The 21,132-nt window shown below is 37.9% G+C and overlaps 2 protein-coding genes across 4 annotated transcripts in view; both read left to right on the top strand.

Moving 5' to 3' along the window:
• Positions 1–21,132, top strand: part of LOC125229757 (5'-3' exonuclease PLD3-like) — a 127,403-nt gene that overhangs the window by 56,860 nt on the left and 49,411 nt on the right. The window contains exons 2-4 of the mRNA XM_048134692.1: positions 18,372–18,484; positions 18,960–19,121; positions 19,573–19,750. Coding sequence (XP_047990649.1) covers positions 18,372–18,484; positions 18,960–19,121; positions 19,573–19,750 — 453 coding nt within the window. The remainder of the gene's footprint in view (positions 1–18,371; positions 18,485–18,959; positions 19,122–19,572; positions 19,751–21,132) is intronic.
• Positions 1,828–6,126, top strand: LOC125229755. 3 transcript variants are annotated; one of them, XM_048134689.1, is made up of 3 exons: positions 1,828–1,838; positions 2,474–2,612; positions 5,023–6,126. In XM_048134689.1, exon 3 carries the CDS (start codon positions 5,024–5,026, stop codon positions 6,011–6,013), a length of 990 nt encoding a protein of 329 aa, XP_047990646.1. In that variant the 5' UTR covers positions 1,828–1,838; positions 2,474–2,612; position 5,023; the 3' UTR covers positions 6,014–6,126. The 3 variants fall into 2 exon arrangements, with proteins under 3 accessions (XP_047990646.1, XP_047990645.1, XP_047990648.1); XM_048134688.1 differs by lacking the exon at positions 1,828–1,838 and having other exon boundaries at positions 2,083–2,612.

A 21,132-nucleotide genomic window follows, 5' to 3' on the forward strand; every position in this document is an offset into this window, starting at 1 on the left:
GCGACGCGAAATTAATATTCGTCGCATCGCGCTACATCGCCCTGCGCTTAAATCCTCGCGGGCAGCGAATACCTATTGTTTTATACAAGAAGATCGCGTGCAACGCGAAATATATTCGTTGCATCGCGCTATTTCGTCAGCCCTGCGCTTGAATCCTCGCGGGCGGCGTACTTCTTTACCATAAAAGGAAAATACTTCGCGTGCGACGCGATTCCCATTCGTCGCATCGCGCTCCATCGTGGGTTCTACGCTTTCAACTCATCGTGGGTCTCGTCGGTCCTACGCTTTCAACTCATCGTGGGTATCGTCGGTCCTACGCTTTCAACTCATCGTGGACCTACATCTCAAGACACTTCACGGGCGGCGCTAACTCATTCGTCGTATCGTGCAATTTTATAGTGAATTTTTACAGTTTTTACGCGTTTTATATGCTTACTTTATATTATTTACTTACTCTTGCTAAAAATGTCATTCGCCGCGGTTTGTGAGTTTTGTATTCGCCGCCATTGCCGCCATCATCGTGAAATTTGGCGCTGTGATTAGTGGCGCAACTTCAGGGCGCAGCCGCGACGCAAAGCAAGAAGTCGACCAATCAGAGCACCGGTCATCGCAACGTGATTGGAGGACAGCTGATATCGTTCGTTCTTTCCATTCTCCACTTCATTCATTATGCGCAATACTTCATTCTTTTATTCTCTTTGGCTTCGTTATTTTACAAGTTCATTGTAGAAAACGCTTTACGTCATTTTGATAAAATTGTATATTTCGTTTATTAACGCTTGAAAAAGTTTTTGCGCAGATGAAAGTTGTGTTTTTGTATAATTATTAATATGTGAATCGTTGTTGTATGTGGCTGTTCAAAACCGTAGTCACATCTAAGTCTGCTACAATGGCTACTCAAGAGCTTAAGAAGTTACGTACAGCGCGAGGCTATACAAAAGCTTCCATTACTCGCCTGTATACATTTTGTAATAATGACAGTGATGTAGCTAGCAGTGCTTTATCGGCGCTCGATGCCAAAAGAGCGAGGGTGACGGAGCTCTACAAAGAATATGACAAATGTAACAAAGAAATTCTGTCTTTGGACGAAGAGGATGCGGAGGATGTCGAAGACTTTGAGGATAAATATTATCATATACTGACAGTCCTCAACGAGGCAATTAATCGTATATCCTCGCCCTCGTCTGAATCTCCTGCCGCCGCATCATGTCAAAATAACTTTAAGGCTAAGTTGCCTACTATAAAGATAGATGTGTTTACGGGTAAGTACAGTGAATACACTGCTTTTATAAGCTTATTTAGAGCCATAATACACAACGATAAGTCACTTGATAAGGTTCAAAAGTTGTATTATTTGCGCTCATTTTTGACAAACGAACCTTTTGACTTGATTAAGAACCTTCCTCTGGTTGAGGCTAGTTATGACGAAGCTCTTAAGCTTTTAGAGGAAAGGTACAATCATTCTTTCAAAATTATCAATGAGCACATCAACTCCTTGCTTGACATAAATGCCTTGGTCAAATCAAATCCTGTAAATTTGAGACAATTTGTTTCCCAGATAAAACAGTCTTTGTCTGCTTTAAAAAACTTGAATGTTAATACTGAAAACTGGGACCCCATTATATTAGCGATTTTGTACCGTAAACTAGATTCGTACACGTCACGGGCGTACCAGTTGGAGCGAGATGACACCAAGGACCCAGCTATCACTGAGTTCCTCTTGTACCTGGAGAAGCGAGCCTTGGCACTGGAGAATGCTGAGCCGTCCACGTCGGGGAAGTCTCAACACAAGGCTGTGGTAAATGTGACAGCGACTGCCTCTACTGTCTGCAACTATTGTAAGTCCAATCACAGATTATTTGATTGTAGTAAATTTAAAATGCTAACTAGCACTGAAAGAATAGCTTTCAGCAAGAACAACAGTCTGTGCTCTGTTTGTCTTAACAAACACAAAGGTAAATGCCGCTTTCATTTCCGGTGTAGTACTTGTAAGGAAGCTCATAATAGCTTACTGCATCCGGGCTCGGCTAACCAACCCCAAGTTTCTTTGATTTCAAACTTGGGGCAAAATGGAGTGTTGTTACCTACAGTCAAAGTTAAGCTATATTCGCGGACAGGTAGTGAGGTTCATGTGAAAGCTCTCTTAGATTGTTGTTCACAAGGTTCTTTGGTGACCACTAAATTAATAAAGATTTTAGGATTGACCCCAAGCAAGGAAAACACCAATATAATTGGTGTCAAAGAGTTGACTACTGACACACAGTATTCTATACCTTTAGATGTGTACTCATTGACCAGACCTTACCGAGTCACAGCGAACTGTAATGTCATGGATAAAATTACATGTAAGCTTCCACAAGACAAGCTTAATCTAGATGCTATCAATATACCTGATGGGATCACTTTGTCTGATATTGATTTCCATCAGCCGTCTGAGATCAATTTACTATTAGGCGGGGACATATTTTTCCAGGTCCTGCTTCTGGAGCCGGTCCCTGGGCAGCAGCAGGAGTCAGATGAAGACCCAGCGAGTCCTCATCCTACAATTGTAAATACTAAGCTTGGCTACATCATCGGTGGTGCTTTATCACGACAGCAAACCAGTGACAAAAGTAAGGTAACACTTTTATGTACTCAATGTGACTCAAGTCTTAACGAGAGTCTACAAAACTTTTGGAAAGCAGAAAGTGTTCCTGAACCCTTCTGTGAAGGCATGTGTGAGCATGAACAGTGTGAACGCTTATTTCAAGACACAACTGTTTTGAAGGACAACAAGTTTCAGGTTGATTTGCCATTAAAAATCCCTTTGAGTGAAATCAATGATGTGCTTGGAAGCTCATTTGATATGGCTTATTACAGGTTCATTAGCCTCGAAAAAAGATTGCACAAAAATATAAATTTGCTATCCGATTATGAAAAGTTCATCGATGAATATGTTGACTTGAAGCATGGGCACTATATTGATTTCAATCAATTGGATTTTGAGAATGATCCTCTATATTTTGCATCCCACCATTGTGTAATTAATGACTCAAGCAAAACTACGCGTACTCGTGTGGTTTTTGACTGCTCTTTGCAATCCAACAAAAAGGTATCTCTAAATGATATTTTGCTAAATGGAGGTCCGGTGCAAAAGGAGTTGTTTGACATAATGCTTTTGTTCCGGCTAGGCGACTATACTTTCTCCACAGACATACGGCGCATGTTTAGATGTGTTGATATTAATCCGATGCATGCCAAATTGCAAAATATATTGTGGAGGAGCAATCCTACCCAGCCTCTGAAATGTATACAATTAGATACTGTTACTTACGGGCAAAAAAGTAGTACATATTTAAGCACTCGATGCTTACTTGAGCTTGCAGATAGGTATGGAAGTGAGTATCCACTTGGAGCTTACATACTAAGAAATTGCACCTATGTAGATGATATGTGCTTTTCAAACTCTGATTTGAATGTTATAATTCAAGCAAAATTGCAATTATGTGAGTTGCTAAGTAAGGGTAGCTTCTATACACACAAGTGGGCATCCAATGATCAGCGAGTATTAGAGGGCATTCCTAATGATAAAAGGCAGTTTGATGACTTAGACTTCCAAAAAGATAATTTATATTTAAAGACTTTAGGTTTAAAGTTGAATATGCAAAAGGATTGCTTTGTTTTTTCCTGCCCTGAGGCCTTTAATAAGGAAAAGCCTACCAAAAGAGACATATTAAGTTATATTTCAAAGTTTTATGATCCGCTAGGTTTTATAGCGCCAATTATCATGAAGGCTAAGGCTTTCATGCAAAAAATATACGCTGAGAATATAGGTTGGAACCAGGTTCCTTCAGCTTTGCTGCTTCAGGAGTGGCGTTCATTTGCTTTTAAGTTATCTCAAATGGAGCCCTTCATTATTAAAAGGAACCTGAACATCCCCTCCAAGGCTCAATTGCAATTAGTTGGGTTTGCTGACGCATGTAGCACTACGGGTTATGGTTGCTGTGTGTATCTTCGGGTGGTCGACGAACAAGGTAATGCTACGCTATCATTACTTTGTGCTAAGTCTCGCATCAACCCCCGCAATAAGGGTACTCTAAGCATAGCTCGCTTAGAATTGTGTGCTATGTTGCTGTTATCGAAATTAATCACTCGAGTTTATGATACGCTAAAGGCGCAATTAAATATACAAGATGTATATCTGTTTTCTGACTCGCAAATCGCGTTAGCATGGGCAAAAACAGAGCCCTTAAGGCTCCAAGCTTTTGTTGCAAATCGGGTGAGGTTGATTCGAGATCTTACAGATAGATGGCGCTGGCTGTACGTCTCCAGTGAAGAAAATCCTAGCGACTGCCTGAGCAGAGGTACAGATCCAGATGAGCTGCGTCACATACCTATGTGGCTGCATGGACCAAGCTTTCTACAGGACGGTAAATATAATTTTAATGATATAACTAGCCCTCCTGCGATCGATGACCTACCTGAATTGAAAAAGCAGCCCTCCAGTGCTAAGGTGACGCTAGTTACTCAAAAGGGTTCAGATCCTTATGATTTTTTAGAGAAGTTCTCTGATCTGAACAAAATGGTAAGGGTAATGGCTTATATTATGAGGTTTTGCTCTAACTTAAAAATGAAAGACCAGAAAAATCTGAAATATCTCTCCGGTAAGGAGCTTCAAATGGCATTATTTCAGATTATAAAATATGAACAAGGCATTTATTTTAAACACGAAATTGACAGTCTCAAGACTAACTTAGAAAATGTTAAAGGTTCACTCAACTCGTTACATCCATTTCTTGACAATCAAGGGTTGCTGAGGGTAGGAGGTAGAATAAAAAACGCGAGTGTGTCATACTCTCAAAAACATCCTGTCATACTTCCTAGGGAATCTCGCATAACAAAGCTTATTGTAAAGCACGAGCACCTTAGAATGTTACATGCTCCGCCCCAGTTATTGATGTCGAGCTTAAATGAGAAATATTGGATTGTAAATGGTCTTAGCTATGTGAAACATATTGTTAACAAATGTTTACCTTGTTACAGAATGAAGGCTCAGTGTGCGAAACAGCTGATGGGTTCTTTGCCACCTGAAAGGGTCACAGCCTGCCGAGCATTCCAGAAAGTCGGCATCGACTTTGCAGGTCCCATAACAGTGAAGAATTCTCGCGTAAGAAGAGCTCTACAGACAAAAGGCTACATATGCGTTTTTGTTTGTTTTGTGACTAAAGCCATACATCTGGAGCTCTCTTCGGACTTGACCACTGACGCTTTCCTTGCATGTTTCAAGCGATTTATAGCTCGCAGAGGCCTGCCGACCGACGTTTTTTGCGATAATGGTGGATGCTTTAAGGGGGCAAAGAACCAGTTAGTTGAGCTGTACAATTTAAGTACTTCGCAAAATCATCAGACTCTGGTGCAATCATACGCGGCACAGCAACGTATTAACTTTCATTTCGTGCCAAGCTACTCACCTGTGTTTGCTGGTCTTGCGGAAGCTGCTGTGAAGAGTTCAAAGTACCATTTAAAGCGTATATTGCAATCTTATGTACTGACGTATGAACAGATCAATACAATTTTATGTCAGATTGAGTCTACTCTTAATTCTAGGCCACTTTTGCCTGTAAATGCAACTGATATTAATGATTACAGTTATTTGACGCCGGGCCATTTTTTAATTGGCACGTCTATGACATGTCTCCCAGAAGCAGACTTGACCGAGCTACCTAGTAATAGATTAAAATTCTGGGAAATCTGTAATAAGGTCAAAGGTCACTTTTGGAAGATATGGCATAAGTACTATTTAAATGCATTACAATGTCGTCCTAAGTGGCGTGATAGCCAACCAAACGTCAGGGTTGGTTCCTTAGTAATCATGAGGGAGCCTAACGCTCCTCCCATGACGTGGCCTATGGCCAGAATTGTTAAAGTTTATCCTGGTGATGATGATAAGGTGCGCGTGGTAGACCTTTTGGCACCGAATAAAAAGGTGTACAAACGATCATTAAGTGGTTTCGCTGTGTTACCTATAGATTAATTTTGTTGTGTGTATTCTTATGCATTCCTAATATGCATTATATTGTAATTGTGCAGGTTAAGTTTAAACCTTGAAAAGGTTATTATTTATTTCATTACAAACCCTCGAGTTGTAGGTACCTTATCTTACAAAACTACTCAGAAGTTATGAGTGTTAATTCATTGTTTTTTCTTGTTTCTCAGCTTATCAGGATTTTGCTGTTATTTCTTTATGGATGATCTTTATTGATATGATCTCTAGTTTGTATTTACAAAAATATTTAAAGAGGTAACTGTTTATTATTTAATTTTGATTGTAAACTTACATTCTGAAATGGATTATGCCATGATGCTGGGTTTACAGTCTATGCATTTTTAAGTAGCATGTTTTGGAACAACTTATAGTTATTTAAAGCGAAGGTTTTCTTCCCCGCCCCAGCATGTTGGAGGATCCAACAGAAATTAAACCTTATTTTTGTCTATGTAGCGGTTGCTATGGAAACGTTTGGTAACAATATAAAAAATGTCTTCTTGAATTCCTTCTTGATTCATACGTTGATGTGAGTACATAAAATAAATGGTTGTTCACCCGGCCACACATGGAATTATTATTTCTCGCCCACTAGAATCAGCTGCACAGCTCTACAACACCCACAGTACCTACTGCGAGCCGGCGCGCGCGCTCGGGTGGGGTCGTTGACCTAGCTTGCAACCCCTGCAGGTAGGTTTTAGCTCGCGGCTTCGCGCACATAGCACGGAATGATATAGGTAACAAGGAAAGGTGATATATAAATAAATTTGAATTATTTTTTATATTATAACGTGACCATAATACGTACCGTATGCCGCAACTAACAAAAATCTAAATTTGTAGATAGGTGTTGTGTTCGTAGTTTCCGTTAGAATAAGGAAATATTTTAAAATTATATAATTATTACGATCAAAGATACGGTACCTACCATAGAATTTTATCACAAATATTATTCATTTTTAGTTAAAAATATTGTGCCAAATTGTACAGGCTGTAATTTTTATAACAAGTAATATGTTAAAAAATAATGGAACCTGAAAATGTAATATTATATTTCGTTAAATTTTATATAGTTTCAGTTTCAGCTTATTTATTCAAGAACAATTTTTACATCGTGTTTGTTTATACACTTTAATCCTTCCATTCTGTATCCAAAAGGGACTACCTCTACATTCCTAATGACGTTTGTTCGAAAATCACTTGGCCTAACTCATTTGGCCGAATTATGAAATGCCTAACGCTCTTTTGGCCTAGCGATCATTTGGCATAATTTAAATTTTGCCCCAAAAATGACATTACCCAGAACCGATTCGCTGTTAGAAAGGTAGGTTTAGGTTAGGTTAGAACCGTGACCTCACACAAATCCGAATTGCTTCTAAAAAGTGGGTTTTAACGGCGTTAGGCGAAACAATATTAGGACATTTAAATTAGGCCAAATGATCATTATGCCAATAAATATTAGGCGATCTAAAAATCGAAGAAAAAGCTGTAGGAATCTAGATATACATCCATCCAAAACACTCCTCTCTCACGAGACTATTCAGATGGTACGCGACTGAACTTTGTGCTTCGTCCGCCTCGCCTGTGCGCGCTGTGTGTGTAGGGTGAAGTGGTCGACAGTCAGTGGTTCGTTTTTTTTTTCAAAGGCCATATCTCCGGAACTATTGCCGATAGGGAGTGAGTATAAAGAACAAAATTACAGTAAATTTAATATAGTTTTAGTATGTATTATTGATTAAAAAAAAAATAATATTTTCAAACTCAAAGAAACCTAATATGTATTGCACTATGTTATTTTTTTGCTTACCGTTATCCCATGATTAAATATATTGTACATTGATTCGGTTCGGAGGTGGTGTCACCCCTTTTCCAGGCATTGGATACTGCGAATAATTACCCATTTTGATAATTTTAAGCAGGGACTACCTCTACATTCCTAATGACGTTTGTTCGAAAATCACTTGGCCTAACTCATTTGGCCGAATTATGAAATGCCTAACGCTCTTTTGGCCTAACGATTATTTGGCATAATTTAAATTTTGCCCCAAAAATGACATTACCCAGAACCGATTCGCTGTTAGAAAGGTAGGTTTAGGTTAGGTTAGAACCATGACCTCACACAAATCCGAATCGCTTCTAAAAAAGTGGGTTTTAACGGCGTTAGGCGAAACAATATTAGGACATTTAAATTAGGCCAAATGATCATTATGCCAAAAAATATTAGGCGATCTAAAAATCGAAGAAAAAACTTTAGGAATCTAGATATACATCCTTTTAAGCAATATAAATCATCAATAGAATCAAATAAAAGTAAGGCGTAGATAAAAGCTAATAAGTAATAGTTATTTGTTATACAAGGGTGCAAAGTTGAACTTGGCGAGTTTTTCAACACACGAAAAGTAAATACATTTGCACCCGTTTGTAACACGAAACTTTTTCCCTCCACTATTTATAGCGAGGAAAGTACAACGCAAAAAGCGTATGTAGAATAGTATAAATATTTTGAAGCCCTACTGATTTTTCTGCATATAGATTTAATGTCTAAAATTCCTAAAGTATATTATATTTCAGGCATACAAATAATTACACAGAAAAAAATTATAGTAACCCTATTCCTCGGGTAGGTTGTTAGTTTCCTTTGATTCCTTAGAGCGGAAATAGTTTAGTTAAACAATTTAGTTCCACCAATGAGTAGACGGAGCCCCGCTACTCGGGGCTCCGTCTACTCATTGGTGGAACTAAATTGTTTTAAAAATAACCCTTTTCCTCGTGTAGGTTCCTTAGTTACCTTAGAGCGGAAATAGGAGACCCGCGTAGCGGGGCTTCGTCGGTTTATTGGCGGAACAAAATTGTTTCAAAAAGTAACCCTTTACCTCGTGTAGTTAGTTTCCTTTTGCTAGTTATCTTTTGTCCTTAAAAGCGGATATAGAAATTGTCAACGTCGGCTCCTTGGCGAGACCAAATGGTTTAATAAGTGCCATGAAAATTTAATAAATACTGAACAAGTTAGTAAGCCAAATTACAAGTTTCGAAAATGCAGACTAAAATAACATTGCAACATTTTTTATGGGAAACAATAGAGAACCATTTAATGCTATTAGTGAAGAAACACATGCTTATTAAGGTTCACTATTATTTGGCAGAAACTTTTTACGCATATATTTGATTCGTATAATAGTTCTTGGCAGAAGTCATGTTTGGCAGAAACACCTTACGCAGAATATGCTTTGGCATAAATCATTTCGCAGATTTTTGTAATACCGAATCATCTGTTGTCATAATGTTGATGACCATAATAGTCTTCTAGTCGAACATTACTTTTGCAGATAATATTTGTGCATAATATTTAGGTGGCATAAAGTTGCAATTTGCTATTTGATAGCGAGTTGGATGTGTTGGGGATGCAAGATACCTAACACTCCTCCTCGCTTCGCTCGTCGTCGTACCTAACGGTGACTCTGGGGCAGTTTTTCTCTTATGATAGCGTGTAATAATTCTGCTAATGTAATATTATGCTATAAGATTATTATGGTACATACAATTATGCTAAATCAAAGTCGACCAAAGTAATGTTCTGTAAAACAATACATACATACATACAATCACGCCTGTATCCCATAAAGGGGTAGGCAGAGCACATGAAACTACTAAAGCTTCAGGGCCACTCTTGGCAAATAAGGGGTTAAAAGAAAATGAAACTGTGGCATTGCAGTGACAGGTTGCCAACCTCTCGCCTACACCACAATTTAACCCATTTAAAACAATATTCTGCCAAATGTGTCTTATGCATGGTAGTAATAATGCCAACTAAATTTTCTGCAAAATTACCATTCGACTGAAAGTGTTTCTGCGAAACATGTTATGCGAAGTGTGTTTCGGACTAAAATTATTCTACCAGATGAGGGTAACCCGGTTATTAATCATTATGACTTGTGATAAATCCTTAGATCAATTATTCCGAGTAAGTTTATTTCCTTCAACATTATGGATTTGTACATCTATGGCCTTTGATTATTATGGCTAATAAATTTTATGACTAACAATACTTATGACTTTCAAAAATCAGAACTACAATTTCTGACGTTTAATTTTATGACTAGTGATAATATGACTAAGAAAAATTATGACGGAAAACGTTATGGATAGTAAAAATCGGACTTAAAAAATTATGGGAACCAATAGAGACCCGTCAGTGGCGCTTCATTTGAATAGCCTCGTGAGAGAGGAGCGTTAGAGAGAGAAGAGTGTTTTGAAGACAGAATCGAAGATTTAAAATGTACATAAGTAATAAACAAAATTGATGATGAATTTTGATGTTCTATTCTTTTTTCACACAGCCAGCCGGCAGCCCATGTGCAGAAAATATTGCTTGTTATAAAAATTACTGCCTGTATAGTTTGGTTCCCTGTATGATATTTGTAACAAAATTCAACGTTTCTATGGTAGGTCGAATCTTTGATCGTAATAATTATCATATAATTTTAAAATGTCTCGTTATTCAAAATGTAACTTATAGGTACTTGAGTTGTACTGTGCGTGCTAAATATGCAATCTGCCTGTATGCAGTCTTTCGCCGGCTCGGCGCTGCGGACTACCTACCTCGCAACTCGCAAGTCGCAACGCAACCCCAAACACAAGGCACATGCATATAATAGTTACCTATATTTATTGCTACGCGTTCTGTTTTATTGCAAAAAAAGATACTTTTTATGTGAACTTACAATTAATTTACATCAGGAAAAACATACAAAACAATGAATCTTGCCATAAATATTGTAAACGGGAGATATAAACCTTTATAATGTAGAAACTTGTCGGTTTTGAAAAAAATAAAAACCAAAAAAATATTCCTCAGGCCAGAATCGAACCCAGACCATACTAGTACTACACTCTGTCAGTAAGCGGCGTTACAAACCACAGTGCCAAACTCTGCTTATGACTATTGGCCAAAATGCGCTACTACATTTCACATTATACATTGTGAAATAAACAATTTGTTTTAGTACTAAAACAGGAATGATCTAATGATAATTTAGATACATTTTGTTCCGGTTATCGATACGGTCATTGATGATGCCACAGGGCCCTCTGGTTCGAGTTTAAAGGTAATTTTATGATACGTCAATACAACAACATTCATATTGATTATTGACAAAAAAAATCTTCCATAATACGACAGCATTCCAGCCGCGGGTAACTGAAGGCCTTGGTCACTTTTCTTTTGTTTACTGCATTTATTTCCGTTTATACTATGTTTAGTAGTTTGTCTCGTTAAAAAAAATTAGCATATTTATAGCATTAAAGTGTATTAGTACCCATACATTCGTACAGGCAACTCCTGGCGCTAGTAGCTTATAGTATTGCGATCTAGTACAAGCAACTCCTCCTAGATGGCGACTTGTTACGTATGGTGGTCTTGAATCTCGATCGACGTATCGTATAACAGGGGTGCGGGGAGGGGAAGCAGCGCGATCGAGCAAGGGCATTCAAACGGGGGACCGTCTTAATATTTTATTAGGAGTCGTCTCTTCAGTAATAAAGCTTATGTAGTTACATAAAACAACGATTAATTTATGTATGTGTGTATAAAGTCTGTATTGTTCCTACAAAACGCAAATATGGTGCAAAATAGTCAGTACAATGAGCGAACTTCCAACGAACCTTGATCTTATATAACCATGAGTTTCGTTCGAAAATTCTGGCCCGCAAAGCGTCAAGTACACTAATAAATATCTCTCAAGTTCAAGGCACCAGAGCAGCTTCAGAAATTGCCATTCCAGCAATGGACGTTTAGAAATTCAATGCTGCACTTTTGCTATTGACACGGATCGTATTGGACTGACCTTACATAGCCTTATACTGGGAATAGCTGAGTTTTATTGAGAGCACGTACGACGTACGTACCAATTTTTAAAGTGGATTAGAAAGTGATGTAAAGGAACACTCGTTCCTTACTTCTTACACGTACGTACTTAAGTCTAAGGTCCTGGGAATACAGCTGTAGTGCGAAATGTTTTTCCTTCGTATTTGCACGGAAACTCACGAACGTGTCACGCTATTTCAGTCAGGGTCAGTACAGGAAATACTAACGTTGACCGAGATAGCACGACAAATACGAACGTCTTCGAGAAAATACGACGGAAAACTATTATGCACTGTATCTGTACGAGATTTCTCATGCCCAGGTACAGTCACCGGCAACAACATCGCCCAAAAAGAAGGCCGCAAATATCTGACTCAATCTTCTTTAGCCATAAGGGTGTGCCATAAATTTATGCAACCTTTTTTTCGATGATGTTATTGCCGTTGCAGTGACTATACGATATGAAATGAAATGAATGAAATGAAATATTTTATTTGCAAGAAATGTGGTACATTAGATTAGGTGGTAGGTAAACATGCGTTATTCTGATCGTCACATTTCGCCGAGGGTGTAGGCATGCAAATTTTTCTTATTGACTAGAAATTTGACTTACGACTAAATATTTACAAGTACAAACGATATAGTACAACGCCAACTCCAACTACTCTTAAATTATAATACTTATGTCACAAAGTTTAAGAGTACTCACAGAATTCATGTTACATGCTAAAATGATATGTAATGGATAACGTAAGTTTACAAGTGGGAGAGGCAAAAAGTGAACTTATCTATCTACTAGCACTTGGTGCTTTACCTGGTAGGAGTTCCACTGTAATTAGATAAAATAAAAATCCGAACTATGGCCACCACCACTATCACCAGTTTTTCAAGATTTTTGTTACAATAATCGAAACTTAATCTGTTTTACAAAATCTAAGTCTCTCGTTTCTTTTACGATGATACTGGCGATGACGTTGACATTTTAGTTTAAAATCTTGTTATATGAGCTCCAAGCTCCAAAGAGTAAAGTAGGAGATGGTATAGCGTGTTTAAAAATTAAAAACCTAATTGAACCAAGATTTAAACCCCCAAATGCCACCAAACCACTCCAAAAAACTACCGTTCAAGTTCACATATTGATTTCAGGGACGCTCCCATGTTCAATGGAGGTTATTTCAACAAGTCTGCAAGTTCAGCGGCCCCGAATCCACGACAACCAGACAAACAAAATAGATAGGGATCATTTGTGATTCCATGCCAGTCATTAGGAACGTAAACTTTCAGACAATGAATGAGTGTAAATCTGTATACAGAGCGGTATATATAACAGAAGATAGACAGCTCTGCAAAATTGTACAGCTCTGCTCTTATTTGGGGTGTAAGCCCTGAACGCCTCTTCCTATCTACCTAACAAGAAAGAAGAATGGTTCCAGTAAAGGATGGTACGGCAGTGTTTGCTTCGCGCTCGACTTGGCGGAGGCACTGCCGTGCCCCCCGATCTCTTGACTTGATTTAGGACTACAACTTTTTCATATTTATTACGCTTAGAAACAGACTATCCTAAAAAGGGATATACCTTGCCGAAAACTTTTTGGTCCACATTCGACGATTCTTCTCTTTCCGCACAGGCAGAGTGTACCTACCTATTATAGTAAATTAAATATGTGTGATGTGTAGGTAACTACCTACAATTTATACGTCAGCCAAAAATAGCATACAAAAGTACCACAATAATCTCATAGAAGTATGACCTATCTACTATCAGCTGCAAAAGTGCATGGCGAATTTATCAATTAATTCATTCATAATTTCTCTATGCAATTTTGTAACTCACTGTACAAGAACGTTCGGCGTGTGCTATCATAATCGCTGCCAAGTTACCTTGGTCTGACTCTATTCAATGTCGTTTTTTGAATATCATAAAATTTATTCGGTCGCTACCCTTTAACATCTAGCAGCTAGTGTTGCTGTAGACAAATACCCTGTAAGTAGGTATGTTTTCAATATCAACCAAACTACATAAAAAACTAATCGTTTAAGTTCGTCAATCCCGAGCATCGCCGTGACGCGAAAGTTTATGTTTTTGTTTACACTTTCCGCGATGCTAACGACCTACCGTTTAGCCTACTTTCTTACTAGACACACTACAAGTTTCACCGTAACTCTCAATTAGGAATTACGCTTCTACGTTCAGGGTGCGTACTGCGTAGGCAAAATGGCAATAGTTTACGCTTCGTAGCGTAGTTAGTTGTCTCTATCACTCTTTTAAGGGCGGTATGGTTGCACCAAACCGTTGAGAATAAAGGAGAGTTCAATAAATTTGTACTCTGAACGCGCGCAATATTCTATTAGGGTCCATGTTACCGTTTGATGTGTACTTGGATGAAAATAAATATCTCTATATCTATATCGAACTGTGTGGAAACATGATAACTTTGTTGTAGATGTATAATACATACATGTTACTGTTTACACAGTTTACAGAAATGTTTAAAAATTGGTCTATAAGACTAAAATCAAAGTCCTGTGGATTGTAAATGAAAATGAAATATTTATTTTTCAAGGAGACACATTACAATGCTCATATGTTTACAAAAATTCAATAATCGACTCCAACCTATTAGTTGTCGCTAACGCTACCTGTGGCATTGTCCGCTCGATAAAAACATTACAGGCCAACCCAACCCCATCGTTAAATCGGAATCATGGTACATTTTTTACATTACCTAAGTTTTGTCACACAGTGTGATTTCGACCGCTGCCTTGTTAACACGGCCAAAGCGCGGGAATTTCGCAACGTTTTCTTTTTGACAGCTCGAACGCGGGAAAATGACTAATCGTTTTTAAAAAGTGTTGTTTATGGTCTATAGCGTAATAGTGCGGGGACACGCGACCGGCCGGCCCGGTAGCGTCGACTTATCGCAGGTAAATGTTGTTTACAGTGCTAGCACAATTACAAAGTTAATTGCCCCAAGGGAGGGTTATGATAATTTCCGACATTGCGTGCCGGAAAAGTTGGCAAATTAATTAAAAATGTATTTGTTAGATAGACTGAAATCAAAGATATTAATTGAAATCAACAGTAGTTCAAGTTCGATATACCTACATTCAATTCGTATCTACATGTTATGATAATTACGTAGTGGAATAATATTTTCAATAAATTTTAGGTACTTAATTTTAAAAAAATGGGACCCCTTCCATGAAAGATAAAATATGTTAACAAAAGCTAAACAGAAGTGTAGAAGAGATCAGATAGCTATCACTAGACTAAGAATAGGACACACAAACTTAACCCATTGCTACCTTATTATCGGTATCGGTAATATCGGTAGGAGGTAGGGCATAGCGAATGATATTCCGCTTTGTGTGGTAGGGCACAGCACAGCGGATATCGTCTCGCTCGAATCTAGAGCAGAGCCCAACTGGGGTAGTACCTCCGCCTTACAGAAGACCGCAGCCAAATAGCACTAGACCCTACTCATAGTGTTGTGTTCCTGCCGGTGAGTAAGGCTGCCGGAGCTCAACGAGGGCGCGGTGTGCTGATGACGGGAGGACTTACGGAACTAACTTGTTCCGTCTATTGTCCGTCGTCCGTCGGCAACCTGAACCCTCCTTAGAACTTGTACACTCCTTTTTGCTGTGTACTTAACACAGCAAAAGGGAGTGTACAAGTTTCTAATGGGGTGGCAACGGGCATGTGATACTATTTGAGTTGCATGCGTCCATAGGTTACGGTGACCGCTTTACATCAGGCGGGCCGTATGCTTGTTTGCCACCGACGTAGTATTAAAAAAAAATGTACTAAGAATGAGAAGAGTAAATATGATAAATGCGGTTTGGAGTTAACTGTTAAGCATATTTTAATCGAGTGTTTAGCATATAAGGAAGAAAGAGAAAAATGTAAATTGCCTATAACTTTAAAGGATTGTTTGAATGATAAGAATCTGAATGTACTTAGATTTATAAAATTAATTGATGTATATAAAAAAACGTAATTCTCTTGTCGTCGCTAATGACCTTGTTGTTAAAAAGCGACCTTAAATAAAAAATAAACAAAAAGAAAAAAGAAAAATACTCTCAAAAATCCTCATGAAAAACACCTTATTTTATAGACAGACCAAGCTAAGTAGGTGGGCATCGTTTTAATAACTCCGCCTGTACACTTTAAACGTCAATTTTTTATAGAATTTTGACGTCTAAAATAACACTTGCTCAGCATGTGCTATGAAAATCGCTGACAACTTAGCCGTATGAGCCGTATCTAACTACATAATATGATTGGTATTTCTTTCGGCACTAAGAGTTCTAGTACCTACCTATAGCAAGAGAGTAAGAGAACGTAGAAATATAATGTGTACCTACCAACCTACCCTTTGCTAAAAGAACCACATTCGAATCGCCAGCCAAAGCTTTTTGACACCTGTGAACTCTGTAATTACATAATTTACATAGTTACGTAGTAGGTATACCTACTTACCTGTTTCTTTATTGATTCTTACTACTTAAATAAATGAGTTTCTGCATTTAATTATACTACACTCTACTTAAAGTACTCGGCATAATAATGTAATGACATACATAAATTATATTCAATAAATAACATGCCTATCTAAAATATTTAATTTAGAAAAGCGCCACAATCCTTCAATCTTGTCTGCCTGTTTAATATTCCTTCATTTATTTTAGATAACAATTACTTCGTGTTGACGTGTAACATTCATAATAATCATAATTAAACTCTATCACGAATCTAAATATAACTAGGTACTATAAGTAACAGCGTTGTCGGAATCGCTGTGCCCTGAATAGTTACGGTTTCAACTAACCTAGTATTTAAAATGCACATGTACAATGCAGTGGTTGCCGACGTCATTTACTTTGCAGTAATATTTTTGCCACTAATGCGCCAACACGGTTCGTAAAGGAACTGAAGGATTAACGAAAATGCAGTTTCGTACGCGTAGTGTTGGAGATTGGATTTTAGGAAGTTTGTTCAGTGACCTGTTTAGCTTAATTATAAATCTTAATTCTTTGGTTACCTAGTTAGAAACCAGAAATATTTAATAAATGGTTAGTAGATTATGATAATCTTTATAGTTTATTTTAAAATTGAGAAATAGGACAGTGATTTTAATTCGATTGTTAATATTTATCGATTAATTTTGGACACTAGTTGCTTGTGCGTTTGTTTCATGCGATGCGGGACATAGTCGCGTCACTATTACTGTCAACTGCGGCTTGTCAAAATGTCATTAACTTCAGTTGTTTGGTTCGAATTGTAACTTTGCTACGTAATGTAATTTTATTTGGGTCTTTTGCGACCATTTAACGAATTAAGCAGTATTTTCACACAGATATTTTTAATTTGTGGTTACAAAATGGGGTTCATTCTTATAATGATTAAGAATATATTGGAAACATTTAAGGTTAGTGGAAACAATAAAATTAACAACAAACGGTTTCGTAAATAACAAAGGACAATAGGTAGTAATATATGCAGGATATCTTGCTACTGTACGCTTTGTTTCATTACATATTATCTCCATACTGGGTTCTTTACGGTTTATATTATTACTCTTATCATAGCTTCTTAAATATAATTCACATCTCTTCCTTTCTTAACATAAAAATTTATATTACCTATTCAGGAACAGCAATACTTTTTATGAAACAAGAAAAAGTTTTTTTTCTGGTATTTAAAAGTATTTAAGGATTCTATCCGGCCCTTCACCGGTCTTTCAAAATAGTGTGTGATACTTAGGTAGGTTGTTGTTACTGTGTTTTGGTTGTTTCATAGGAACAGCACAAAAGAACAAAAATAATTATACAGTTTCCATCCTGCATAGAGGGTCCCAGGAGAGAAGTACTGCTCATAAGAGGAGGCCTGTGCCCAACAGTGACACACATTATAGGATATTTATAAATTTCAAGTTTATTTCTTATTATAGTTATTATTCCCTGGTCAGCAAGGCGGGATTAAGGGTAGAGCAGCTTCTCTAGGCGCCAAATGGTAGGAAGAGCGTTCACTGAAAAAATCGCTCCCAACTAGTATGATCTCCAAAGTGTAGTACCTAGTTCATTCTTTTAGGACATTTAGGATAGTAGTACACCAAGAGAGCAATAGACAAATTGTGCATATGGCGTACAGTAACGCTCACTCGTACTAGCCGAGCGCTGAACGGCCATTATCTCGCGCTCTCGATCCGAGTCAGTTGTTGTGGTCGGATCACACAGATCGCTTTGCTGTCATTGACACTTCTCGGCTCTTTGCTCTTTTCGCTCTCATTCTGTTGCGCGTGTGTGAGTGTACTAAATGTACTAGAGAGCAGAATCATTTGGGAGTAGTTTGGTCTAGTTCAGTGCAGAGAATTGTGTCTTTTGTAGTATTAGTACATGTACTACACAAGCCTAGTGTGTTATTCAAATATTAACCTAGATCAAAACGTCCCCACAAAGACTCTCACACAAATGTTTTGTCGGCAGACTGTGCTCGAGTCAGGGAGTGTGGGGAACGCTTCATCATCTGATGAGGAACTGGAGCAGTGGGAGCAGATCTTCATGATGAGAGATGAGAACGGCAACAGTTATAATGACAAGTAAGTGCACCTGTATTGCTATTTGGACATTTTCGCGAGAGCAATCACCAAAAATATTTTTTCTAAGGTAGGTAAATTTTATGTTTTTCCTTCTCAAAATCCCTTTCATCTTTCATCAAGGTCAAAAAACAAGAGACAAAAATATGGACCCAAAATTTTCTATTATTTTGCAACTTTCCACTTTGTAACTGCTGCACAAAGTGTTTGAAAAATGGTAACGAAGTGGAAAAATAAAATTTGGGACGCTTTTTTTACCTAGTAGGATCGAAAGGGCTCATGATTCTGAGTACATTAAATTTGCCTATTTTAGAAAAAAAAGTAATGTCTGCATATTTTTTGTGTCGACCTACAGACCTTATTCTATACAATTATGTTACTCATTAATATATCTAGAGATTCTATATTTTATATCATGAAACTTGGGTTTAAAATGAATTAATGTAATGAAAATTTTAAAATGCTTTTTCTTTTCCAGAAGAAAGAAGAAAAGCATATGGTGTCGGCCATCATGCATCCCCGTTTCCATAGTGATAGTGCTCATAGTGCTTGTAGTGTTAGTCCCACTTCTCGATCAGCCTAACCTTGCGCCCGCGCTCCCGACCGCGCCGGCGCCCTTATATTGCTCAGACGAGTGTAGGTAAGTTCACACTGTCTCTATATGTCTCACTCTATTACGTAAGGACACACGACACTATAGTGCTTGTAGTGTTAGTCCCACTTCTCGATCAGCCTAACCTTGCGCCCGCGCTCCCGACCGCGCCGGCGCCCTTATATTGCTCAGACGAGTGTAGGTAAGTTCACACTGTCTCTATATGTCTCACTCTATTACGTAAGGACACACGACACTATAGTGCTTGTAGTGTTAGTCCCACTTCTCGATCAGCCTAACCTTGCGCCCGCGCTCCCGACCGCGCCGGCGCCCTTATATTGCTCAGACGAGTGTAGGTAAGTTCACACTGTCTCTATATGTCTCACTCTATTGCGTAAGGACACACAACACTATAGTGCTTTTAGTGTTCGTTCTAAACTTTTTTATTTTGTCTACTAGCCTTTCAGTGTCTTCTTTGAATATAATGTTATTGTTACAGGTTATCTTTAGTAGAAACAATTCCAGAGGGCCACATGTACCCTCCAAACATAACACATACGCCCACAAAGCAAGTGTGGTTAGATTTAATAGATGAAGCTCAATCAACCATAGAAATTGCGTCTTTCTACTGGTCCCTTAGGTTTAATGAAGATTATCCATATAATTCCTCCATCGAGGTAAGTTTAATCCTTTTTCTAAATATGGAATTTGTAGTTAGTCAAAGTATTTGATTTATGTGCAATTTTGTACTCTTGAATCTCATAAGTCATAATAATTATTTCGTTGATGGCCTATCTTCATGTTGTTTGAGCTTTTAATACGTTACTCGATAGCGATCAATCATGCGTCAATCACGCGTCCAATGGCGTAAATTATCGGTACCACTACTCGACACTAGGTGTCAATAGTGTCGCGTCTGCCGAAAAATTAATATTAAAACAGTTTATAACTTACATTACACTACAAGCAGAATGAATTGAAAACAGAGTACTGATTAATACTATTTCAATATTAGCTAAAAATTGTTGAGCATTAATGACTTTTTCTTCGTCGCGACATCTATTGACAAGTAGCAGTACTGATAATTTACGCTAGTTGACGCTAGATGTCACTACAAATAATTTGCATTTACAGATGTATTATGGAGTTACAACAATTCCTCCTATTCCTCTATGGTACATACATGGTGATTTTTTTCCGCATTAGTTCGCAAAGTATATGTATTGTAAATGTCTTGTGAGATCGAAACTTCAAAGGGCCCTATGTAATGAACAACGTGGTACGATATACGTTTGAAGAAGGAATTCGTCCACCCCCTTCGGCCGTGTTTTAATTTATCGCCACTCGTTTCTGATTTTCTCTTTTCCGCATGTACTATTTCCTTGCCGTCGAGATTGGCTCGCATTCATGCATGACTCCATTTTCCATAAGGTTTTTACTAATTAAGAATCTTTGATTAAGGGCCAGTTGCATCAACCACATTTGACAGACACATCATCGTCACGCAGCATAAATTATTATGTCTATGGAACTTCCCATACAATAAAATTTAACGAACGCTTTAACGGTGACAGACGGTTTGATGAAACCCGGCCCTAAGAGTACCTATAATATTTTAATCAAAGATATGAATCGTATATCTGCGGTGTACAATTGTACATCATACTTACAAATTATGACAAGATCACCGGGTGATGATCTTCTGAATGGGTATTCATAGGTTTTGTGGTATTTTAGACACGTAAATACGAATTTATAAGCAGATCTTCTAATAGATATACCGCGTGGAATCGGACGACGATCCTTTCGGGAAATGGGAGATAGTGTAGCATTAGGACAACATTTTTCCCCTAGAAACTATACAATTTACTTTAACTATTTTCAAGTTATAGCCTTTCAAACATTTTTGTAAAAATGTACTAGGTGCAAACCCTAAACAGGTGACAGGGTCAATGACCTTACTTGTAAACAATCGTTAGATGACAGAACATTTACCTGTGTTAATTTGATGCCGTACCATTTTGGATCTGTTTCCGACACCGATAACAAATGTCGCAGG

Source organism: Leguminivora glycinivorella, chromosome 9 (genome assembly GCF_023078275.1).
Source record: "Leguminivora glycinivorella isolate SPB_JAAS2020 chromosome 9, LegGlyc_1.1, whole genome shotgun sequence".
NCBI lineage: Eukaryota > Metazoa > Arthropoda > Insecta > Lepidoptera > Tortricidae > Leguminivora > Leguminivora glycinivorella.

Bases quoted from the DNA above. Each gene is read 5' to 3' on its own strand.
- LOC125229755 (XM_048134689.1), top strand. From the start codon at position 5,024: ATGAAGGCTCAGTGTGCGAAACAGCTGATGGGTTCTTTGCCACCTGAA.